The following is an 11,546-nucleotide window of genomic DNA, read 5'->3' on the forward strand; positions in this document are numbered from 1 at the left end:
TGACTGTAATCCCTCTCTCTCTCTCTCTATTTATTCACTTATTTCATTTATCATATTGTGAGGGCATGGTGTAAAGAAGCTTCCAGCTTATCCATTCTACCCTCAATAAAACATTTGTCATTGTCTCTCTCTCTTCCCAAGTCTCTCTCTCTCTCCCCTTCTTTTCTGTGTCTCTCTCACGTCTCACCTCCCATTGCCCTTCATATCAGTGATAAGGTTCTGTGTGCCGTGCTATTCACAACTGAAAAAAAGTCAACACAAACATGACCACCTCAGTTTCCTTTCTTCTCATCCCCTCTCTAAACTACACCCCTCACTCACTCCTCATGCTTCCCTCCACCAGACACCACCTCCCATATTTTCTGCAGCATTTAATGGAAAAAAAAACTTCAAACATTTTGTACAGATCAGCATGGACCTCCAACCAACAGCAACCCAGTAACACCCCACACCTGTACCTCACACCCTCCCCTGCCTTTGTCAGTGACAGTGACAAATGCTAGCAGCAGGAGAGTCAGGGTGAGAAATACAAGGGCAAAGAAACGGGCATGAGGCAAGAAGTCGATTTTATCCTTCACTTGCCACGAAGTTGCTTCATCTCACATTGACCAGCAAGACTGATAGTTACACAAGGTTTTCATGAGACTTGCTAGAAGGTGCATGTCTTTTTTCCACCTTGATCAGGATTCAGTCCTGCAAAAGGTGGTAAAAAGACATGCACCTTCCTGGCATGTCTCGCGAGAACCTTGCCTAATTGCCTCAGTCATAACTAACATGACATTTTACATGCAGGACAGACCCCTATACCCATCCCCTATTTGAATTTTCAGCAGCAGTATAAACGTGACAACAGTCATAAACAGTTGTGTCTGACAGGTGTATTGGCTGAATGGCTGGAACATTTGACATTCAATCGGACGGGTCCTGAGTTAATACTGGTATCAGTACCTGGTGGGTTAAGAATGGAAATTGGTGGGGGAGAGGGGGGGGTTCTGATCTCCCAGGTCAATATAATTTATATGTACAGGCCTGTTAGTCCCTATATCTTCAAATGCATAGAACAGTACGCATTTGAAAGATCCTGTTATCAATGCTAGTATCGGGTAGCTTATGGAAAAACAAAAATATCCTTAAAACATAGTATGGCTGCCCATGCAACATGGTAACAAGTCATTCACGTAAAGCCCACTCACAGGTAAGAGTGAACATGGGGAGTTGCAGCTCACAAACTGCATATATGAAAAACTTTTGTTCAATGTCTGTCTGGGCGGATGGACAAAGCACAAATGGTTTACACTTCCGGTTCATCTCGGAAGGACAGCCATGTTTTTTCTGGACTCTGAAGACGGCAGAAGACACAGAGGGTCACATCCCGGAAGTTGTCCACTTCTGACATGGAGAACGGCTTTCCACAACTGGAACACTGAAACACAAGAGTAGCCAGTCCTGTCATATGGTTCATACAGTCATGGAAGACCAGAAAAGCACTGGAAAAATGAGATAACTATTTCCAGGGATGTTAAAGTATTGGAATGTTAATAAATCACTATCAGTACCATTAAATGCATTAGAAAGAAAAAGAAGAAAAAAAAGTGATGTAAATTAGAACATTGTTAAAACAATATCTGCCCATCTCCTCCGTCAGTGGTGTAGCAGATGAATTTTCTATTCAGTCTGGTCTGGAAATGGTCTTGGAAAAAAAAAATTGAACTTTATTTGGACACCGTGAGAAATCTGCCTAATAGAAAAAGTTTGTTGTGTATTCCTGCTAGTGTGGGTGGCTGCCTATCTCCATCCTTTCTCTCTAACTCTCTGCCCTCTCATCAAAGACATGATTTGGAAAGAAATAAGATCACATTCACTCATTGCTGAACATTAGAAAAGGAATCAATTCCAGCAATTATTTTTCACGAGCGGTCAATTTGTTGATTCAAATTGAAACTTGGTCTTGCCTTTTTCTATGAGACAAAAAATATTGATAACGGGATTTATTTTATATAATGATAATATCATTATTATTTATATAGTCTGACACCTCATACACAGCATAAGTTCTGTTCTGCACAAAAGTAAAACATGCATGCAGGTAGATTTCAAGAAACAGTAGACAAATATTGAATTAATCTTAACCTTTTTTTTTTTTTTTTTTTTTTAGACTTGATAATTGAGCATTTTTACAATGTTTTTTTTTTGTGTGTGTGTGTGGGATAAACATATATGCAGATAGATTTCAAGAAAGTGCACACAGTTATTGAATTAATATATCTCACTTCTTTTTTTTTGGATAATAATGAGAACCTTGGTGACTTGATAATAATGAGAACCTTGGTGAGTTGAAGACAATGATGAGAACCTTGGTGATTTGATGATAATAATGAGAACCTTGGTGAGTTGAAGACAATGATGAGAACCTTGGTGATTTGATGATAATAATGAGAACCTTGGTGACTTGATAATAATGAGAACCTTGGTGAGTTAATGACAATGAAGAGAACCTTGGTGATTTGATAATAATGAGAACCTTGGTGAGTTAATGACAGTGAAGAAAACCTTGGAGATTTGATAATAATGAGAACCTTGGTGAGTTAATGACAATGAAGAGAACCTTGGTGATTTGATAATAATGAGAACCTTGGGGAGCTGATGAGAAGCTTGGTGACTTTATGAGAACCTTGGTGACTATCAAATAATAGTAATTTGGTGAGTTGATGATAATGAGAACCTTAGTGACTTGATAAAAAAAATAATGGTAGCATTAGTGACTTTACAATACTAATGAGAATCTTGGTGACTTGATAATAACAATGAGAACCTTGGTGACTTGATAATAACAATGAGAACCTTGGTGACTTGATAATAATATTGAGGGCCTTGGTGAGTTGATAGTAACAATGAGAACCTTGGTGACTTTATAATAATATTGAAAACCTTGGTGACATGATAGTAACAATGGGAACCTTGGTGACTTGATATTACTGTTGAGAACCTTGGCGACTTCATAATTCTAATAATAATAACCTTGGTGAATTGATAATAATGATAATGAGAAACTTGGTGACTTGATAATAATATGAGAACCTTGGTGACTTCATAAGAATAATAACGAAAACCTTGGTGACTTGATTATGATAAGAAGAAGAACCTTGGTGACTTAGTAATAATATAAGAACTCTGGTAACTTAGTTATTATAAATAATGTTAACCTTGGTGACTTTTAAGCCCTGTGCACGTTTGTTCTCCATGACGATGGGGATCTGGTCAGACTCCTCAATGTTCCACATTCGAACTGTGCTGTCCTGCACAGCACAACACAAACATCCTTTGCATTCAAGTAAAACAAAACAAAAACAAAAAAAACCCAAAGATCACACATACACAGGTAAAGCCAGACAGAATGATACACAGCATGCACTGACATTACTGCAAGTCATACCAACGTGTGCTGAAGTCACCAGTGGGTACAGCAGAACAGGAACTGTCAAATATGACCCTAACCTAAACTTAATTGTTAGTAAAGGTTTGAGATGTGTACTGTAACTTGATGAATTTTGATAGCTGGCGTTACATTTTGTCCCATTGTATAATGATGTAATGTTAATCACTGTTAACATGTCATACAGTGTTTAACCCCATGACTGCTACCAATGAGCACGCTTTTCAGTTTTCGAGCTGTCACCTCAATAAGATAAGACAGAGCTTACAGGTCAGGATGTCCTCTTTGGACTGCATTACCTTTGTAATTTACTCTATTGGTAAGTACACAATAAAGTAGTTAACACACTTCAAACTCGAACCACACTGATATCATTCCATCAAGGTTTAGTAGTCGATGGGTTAAAAGAAAACATACACAGCAGCCTATTTTTAAGTCCACACTTTACCCTCATTGCAAAATTCTAAACGCACACATTGTGTTGTGATTCACTTTTAAATGCTGCCACTTTTGCTTCTGCTGTAAACCATTCAAGAACAAAGAGGCATCCTGTCTTTTTTTTGTCTTTTTTTTTGTCTTTTTTTCAGAAAAAAAGAAATATAATAAACAATCTGTAGTTTCAGTTTCAAGGAGTTATCTAAGTATGCGGACTGATTCATGTATGCTAAACCACATCTGCTGTTTTTGTTTTTTTTTTAAAAGTGGTGGGGTTTTTTTTTGTTTTTTTTGTTTTTTTTACTGTCTCAGTTTCAAGGTGTCAGGCTAAACCACATCTGCTGTTAAAAAAAAAAAAAAGAAAAAAGAATTTTTTTTCTTTTTTTTTTCTTAAACATTCTACTGTCTCAGTTTCAAGAAGTGTCAGAGTCGCCTGTTTTGCATAAACCTAGCTCACTGATCAGGCCTTGAGTGTCTGCCCTAGGTTTGGGTAAGACTTTAGGATATAAAAAAAAAAATTAAAAATCTTGCACACATGCACACACACGCAAACTAAACACCAGCGTGCAAATGCATACACACACACACACACACACATACAGAAACACAATGCACATGCAACAATTTTCAGTGTCACAGACTCCAAGACAGGCCCCATCCCAAACATACACACACACACACACACACACATGCACACACAAATGCACGCACACACAGACACGCACACACACGCATGCATGCACGCAAGCACACACACACACACACATGCATGCATACATGCAAGCACACACCTGTGCACACACACACATGCACACATGCAAGCACACACCTGCGCACACACACACATGCACACATGCAAGCACACAGATGCGCAAGCACACACACACACACACACACACACATACACATCCTACATTGGCACAGGAGAGAATCCAGCACTGGTCCTGACTGAAGTGCACATCGGTGACCCAATCAGCATGACCCTGCGCACACATGCACACACATCACCACACGCATCATGGAAAAATACAGATAATCCTCATCAGCCAATCAAAGCTTTTCATGGTGTTTTGATCAGTCACTATGCTACAAAGATTCAGTTTCTCAAGGAGGCATCACTGCATTCCGACAAATCCACATCTGCTATGCAGATGCCTGACGAGCAGCATAACCCAGCGCGCTTTGTCAGGCCTTGAGTGCATGCATAAAAATTTGTGTACCTATCAGAGTGGATTTCTTGCTACAGAATTTTGCCAGAGGACAACACTCTCGTTGCCACGGGTTCTTTTTTCTGTGCACCAAGTGCATGCTGCACATGGGACCTTGGTTTATCGTTCTCATCTGAATGACTATACACTCAGTTTGATTTTCCAGTCAAACTTGGGAGAAAGTGGGAGGGACGCTCACTCAGTCTGGCTCCACGACTAAGCCATTATTGTCGTTAGTAGGGGGCTTAGTAGGTGGTGTCCTAAGTACGTTAAATCAGAACAGGCACCACTGAACACCACCGAAGCACTCAGCAGCAGCGCAGGGTCTCCTCTGGTGTGTGGCCTCCTGGCGACCTAACATCGATGGCTCCCTGTGGACTGCTGACGCTGGAACTGCGACGGACGAACCCGGGCGTGGCCATGTATGGGGGAATCTAAATGAGCAGCGTGGGAGTAATGCCACTGAAACGGTGCAGATGATTAGTGGGGCAGCAAAAAAAAAAAAAAAACTTGGGAGAAAGGATGAGAACGGAATTTGAACCTTGTCCAGACGGGCACAATAGCCGAGTGGTTTAAGCGTTGGACTGTCTGAGGGTCCCGGGTTCGAATCACGGTGACGGCACCTGGTGGGTAAAGGGTGGAGATTTTTACGATCTCCCAGGTCAACATATGTGCAGACCTGCTAGTGCCTGAACCCCCTTCGTGTGTATATGCAAGCAGAAGATCAAATACGCACGTTAAAGATCCTGTAATCCATGTCAGCGTTCGGTGGGTTATGGAAACAAGAACATACCCAGCATGCACACCCCCGAAAACGGAGTATGGCTGCCTACATGGCGGGGTAAAAACGGTCATACACGTAAAAGCCCACTCGTGCGCATACGAGTGAGCGCAGAAGAAGAAGAAGAAGAACCTTGTCCCTCTCACGGACTCTTTGTATTGGCAGATGAACATCTTAACCATTCTGCCACCTTCCTCCTGATGATACAACACAGAAAGCACATTTTTCACATCTGGATACACTTATAAAAAAAAATATTTTTAAAAAATAGAGAAGGATAATGGGGGGTGCCGTCCATTGTTTTTAACACCCAAACATGGATAAACTTCTGTAAAGAACAGAGAGATAATAACTGGGGAGGCTGCCCCTCTTCACTGACACCTGAACATGGATAAACCTCCTATGATTTGAGTTTGATAAATAAGGTGGGATTCGAAAATAGGGTAGGCTGCCACTTTTTTTCTTCTTTTTTTTTTCTTTTTTTTTTAACTGCCCAAACATGAATACGTTTTTTATTCCAACTGAGTAGAGATGGATAAATGGGGAGGCTACCCCTCTTTGCTAACACCTGAATGTGGATAAACTTTTGAAGACTTGAGATAAATGGGTAGGGAAGGCTACCCCCTCACCCCTCCCCCCCCCCACCCCCCCCCCCCCCCCCCCCCCCCCCCCCCCCACTTTTTTTTAACCCCTGAACATTGATAAACTACACCAAAGAATCACACAAGCATAAATGCAAGCATGGGTCTCAATAGTAGGATTATACAGCAAAAACGCAGACAGGTATATTGTCTGCTAAAGCAAGACAATGCACATTATTGATATGCTTAAGCACAATACTGCACATTATTGGTCCGTAATGCAAGATATTGCACATTATTGGTTTGCTGATGCTAGACATTGCACATTATTGGTTTGCAAATGCAAGATATAACATAATGGTTTGCTATGGCAAGATATTACACATCATTGGTCTGCTAAAGCAAGATATTGCACATTGTTGGTCTGCTAAATAGGATAGGAGTACTTATATAGCTGGTCTGCTGATTATGATATGAGCACTTGCTAAGGCAAGATATTGCACATAACTGGTCTACAAATGCAAAATATGGCCCATTATTGCTATGTGAATGCAAGATATTGCTCATTGTTGGTCTGCTAAGGCAAGACATTGCACATGATAATTGGTCTGCTAATGCAAGACATTGCACATTATAGGTCTGCTAATGCAAAATATTACTCATCATAAGTCTGCTAGTGCAAGATGCTCATACATGCACCTTCTGTGCAAATTGGGATCCCCACCTGAAGTTTGAGTTTCTGTACAGAGTTCTCCACATCCCACACCACAATGCTCATGTCTGCCGATCCTGACACCAGCTGTAAGCCTGTAGTCACACGCACACAACAAGTGATATGAAATTGCATTCTGTTCAGTTCAGTTACTGTCATTTAGTCCAACCTGAAGACTTATAACACTGCTGTGCTGTTACACACACTCACGCACATGTGCACACACACACAACACACACACACACACACACACACACACACACACACACACACACATGCACAAACACACACACAACATATGCAAATTGAAATAAAACAGCATATTGTTCAGTTCAGCAACTCATTTCATCATGCCTGCAGTTCTATAACTGTCACACATACACAAACTGATATGAAATGGAATTCTGTTCAGTTCAGTAACTGTCATTAAGTATGACTGGAATGTATTTCCTCGCAAACTAACCCTGTCAAAAAGAAATCCGCTTCCATGTCACTGTAATAGTTATTAACTTGCCAGGAAATACATTTCCATTCAAACTGCCTCTCAAGTTGTAGTGGAATCGGTTTCCTTTTGTCGATCAGCACAATACATTCACCAGTTTAAACACTGACCTGGGAGCAACCAAATCCGTCACAATTTTTAAAAAAACTCTATATCTACAATGTTTGTCAGTCACAAACAATAGAGTAAATCTCCATAGAATTATCTAAGTGCTTTTTTATTTTCATTCTATTTTGATTTTATTCTAATACCAATTTTGTTTTATTTATGTATTCATTGCTTTAATGATGTATTCATTTATTTGTTTATACGTATCTTTTTTTTTCTTCTTTTTTTTTCCCATTCAAGGCATGACTAGGTGCATTGGGTTACACTGCTGGCCAGGCATCTGGTGTAGCACATATGGATTTGTCTGAATGCAGTGACTCATCTTTGAGTAACTGAACTGCACTAAACCATAGAATACTATTACAATATCCTTGATGAGTAACTGGCAGCCATGGCAGAGTGGTTCATGTCAGAGAGCAATGTTCAGAAGGTTTGGGTTCAAACCCCACCAAAAGCATATTGGTGTGGCAGTGTTTTGGCTTCTGGCCAGTCCCTAGTCATCCTCAGATTTGACTGTGCTGTTGGCTCAGATTCTGTGAGTGTGCAAACTGATTCATTTTATTATTTCTTCACTTTAACTATTAAAGCATTTTGTGCACATATAGCACTTTGAACTGTATTCGAGAAACAGTGCTGAATTAGTGTTCACTATTATCATCATTGTTATTATCCAATGGGAAGAGCAAGGCCAGACCCTGAAACACATTAAATCCCTGATTTTTTTTTTTTTTTTTTTAAACTTTAGGATTCAGAAGCGGAGTGATGGCCTAGAGGTAACGCGTCCACTTAGGAAGCGAGAGAATCTGAGCGCACTGGTTCGAATCACAGCTCAGCCACCGATATTTTCTCCCCCTCCACTACACCTTGAGTGGTGGTCTGGACGCTAGTCATTCGGGTGAGACAATAAACCCAGGCCCTGTGTGCAACATGCACTTAGCGCACATAAAAGAACCTATGGAAACAAAAGAGTTGTTCCTGGCAAAATTCTGTAGAAAATCCACTTCGATAGGAAAAACAAATAAAACTGCACACAGGAAAAAATACAAAAAAATGGGTGGCGGTGTAGTGTAGCGACGCACTCTCCCTGGGGAGAACAACCCGAATTTCACACAGAGAAATCTGTTGTGATAAAAAAGCAATACAAATTCAAATACAAAAAGACCATCATTCTGTGGTTATGCCCCTGTAAGCAATTACAGGCTGATTAACCCTGAAGCACACAGAATGGAGTACCATTCAGAGACTGACCCAAAATAATAATAATAATAATAATAATAATGGTACTTATATAGCGCTGAATCTTGTGCATAGACAAATCTAAGCACTTTCGCACCAATCATTCTCACGCACGCATAACTCTAAAACTGGAGAAACTAAAGACAAGGAAGAGGCAGGGAAGGGAGGCTATTTTGGGAAGAGGTGGGTTTTAAGGCCAGACTTGAAAGAGCTGAGTGTGGAGACTTGATGAAGCGAAAGAGGAAGTTCATTCCAATTGCAAGGTCCAGAGGCAGAGAAAGAACAGCGGCCAACAGTCGAGAGTTTGAATCTGGGTATGCGTAAGTGGAGTGGATCCGATGCTGATCATAGTGAGCGAGATGGAGTGTAGAGGTGAAGGCAGCCACAGAGATAGGAAGGGGCACAGACAAAAAACAGACAAGAGAGGAGATGGTTCTTCATTGATACCCCCACATGCCAGAGGGCATAACAGACATTAAGTAATTAAGTAGCAAGTCTGAAAAATATGTTTATTTATTGTTGTTTTTAGTTATCTATTTTCTAAAATATGTGAATGATACCATCATCAGAGAAAGTGCATGAGGTCACTGATCCATCATGGCTTCCTTTCAGCACTGTTGGACCTTTGGATCTGTGAAAGACAGAAAGGAATGGTTTACTGACATCAACTTAGAATGTCGTTTTATTTTGGTATATTCTTGACAGTATAAGTAGAAGAAATATGTATAAATAATCCATGTTTAAAATCCTGATTCTGATTTTGCTATACCCTGAACTGCCCCCTCCATTTCTTACTTCTTTTCATTTTCAGCTGTGGCATTTTTAAACTGTTGAAAGATTCTTAATCACTCTGGTTTATGTAATATTCTAGATGATTCTGTTTTGCACACACACACACACACACACACACACACACACACACACCTACCTCACTCTTAACCAGTTGAGTACCAGAGAATTTTGTATATATAAAAATGTGCTCTCCCTTTGCCAGGGAATTTTGAGGATTCAGAGGTAATAAATTACAACAACAACAAAAATTCTAGAACAAATTACAAATTATTATGGAAAAGAAAGGGGTCTTCTACCTGATGTATGCTCTTTTAAACTAACTATTCAGAGTCTGTCTATGTGCACTGAACCAAATCAAAATAAAAATCAGAACATATGCAGGACATCAGTGGATGTCTTATAGGCACTGTAGCAATACTTTTCAGAACATCAGCAGATATCTTATAGTCATTCAACTGGTTAATCTGTACAACAACAATTCATATGACAACAGAGAAGATGAAAAACAATGTTTTATTTACCTGTACATGCCAGTGGATATATCCCAAATTTGGATAGTTTTGTCCCATGACGCTGTAGCAAATTTTCGCTCATCAGATGTAATGGAGCAGCTTGAGATAGCATTATCATGCCCCCTGAAACATGAATTTGGACAGCTTTCATATGAAATAATTCAGTGTGCTATTAATCAGCTACCTTGCCTGTGTTTTGTCTTGAGATATTAGAATCAGACCAGAGCCAGTTCACCAAAAATGTGTGTGTAAGTGTTTGACATAAATAAGAACAGCAAACATAGTTTAACATAAGTAAGAATAGCAAACACAGACAATTCCACCAATGGAAGAAAAAAAATCTCTACCTCCCTCCCTCCCCCTTTTTTTTCCAGCTAAGAAAGTCTCTCTCTCTCTCTCTCTCTCTCTCTTTCTATCTATCTATCTCACACACACACACACACACACACACACACACAAATAACATACACCGATTGTTGTCCAGGTAACACAAGCATGGATGGAGAACACTATAACCTGGTTCACACAAGCAAGTTTTTGTATTCTCAACTGATGCTCTGTTTCTCTGCTATTTCCCAACACAAACACAAATCAACACAAACAGATTTTATTTCTCTTCTCTCCTGGAATTCACATTAATTAAGCAGACTCCATCCAATGTTATACTAAGTGAAAAACATGCTGATATCAAACAAGGGCGCACACGTGCGTGCACACACACACACACACACATCCGATGTTATAGTGAGTGAAAAACATGCTGATATCAAACAAGCGCGCACATGTGTGCACACACACACACACACACACACACACACACACACACAAGAGTATCACAATAAAAGCATACACTAACATAAACACAACACCAGCCTTCATGCACATATAAACTTCTTTTCTTTCCAAAAAGGTGGTACCCACTCCAATTTGATGGTACTCGTCTCTGTTTTCAGATCATAAAATTTGGCTGTGCGATCTGTGGACGTTGTAATCACTCTTGTGTCATCCGGTGAAAAACAGCATGATGTTATCTGCTTTTTGTGGTAGTCTGCAAATTATTCAGCATATAATCAATGCAAGCAGAACATTGATGCCTTCTTCTGAAAAATGATAATACTAACAGTCAGCATATATATATATATATATTATATATATATAAATATACACAGATGAATTGATACATATTGCGTCAGACCTTATCTGAACAAAGCGTGTAAGAGACTGTCATTCTTGAATGGTCCTGTCA

At 39.8% G+C, this 11,546-nt stretch overlaps 1 protein-coding gene across 1 annotated transcript in view; it reads right to left on the minus strand.

Moving 5' to 3' along the window:
- Positions 1-363: 363 nt before the first annotated feature.
- Positions 364-11,546, minus strand: part of LOC143285860 (WD repeat-containing protein 88-like) — an 18,416-nt gene continuing 7,233 nt past the window's right edge. Inside the window, exons 5-11 of the mRNA XM_076593296.1 lie at positions 11,222-11,348; positions 10,310-10,423; positions 9,557-9,627; positions 7,163-7,245; positions 4,783-4,851; positions 3,204-3,296; positions 364-1,423 (exon numbers count right to left, since the gene is read on the minus strand). Coding sequence (XP_076449411.1) covers positions 1,292-1,423; positions 3,204-3,296; positions 4,783-4,851; positions 7,163-7,245; positions 9,557-9,627; positions 10,310-10,423; positions 11,222-11,348 — 689 coding nt within the window. The 3' untranslated portion in view covers positions 364-1,291. The remainder of the gene's footprint in view (positions 1,424-3,203; positions 3,297-4,782; positions 4,852-7,162; positions 7,246-9,556; positions 9,628-10,309; positions 10,424-11,221; positions 11,349-11,546) is intronic.

The sequence above is a fragment of the Babylonia areolata genome, chromosome 9 (assembly GCF_041734735.1).
Source record: "Babylonia areolata isolate BAREFJ2019XMU chromosome 9, ASM4173473v1, whole genome shotgun sequence".
Classification (NCBI taxonomy): domain Eukaryota; kingdom Metazoa; phylum Mollusca; class Gastropoda; order Neogastropoda; family Buccinidae; genus Babylonia; species Babylonia areolata.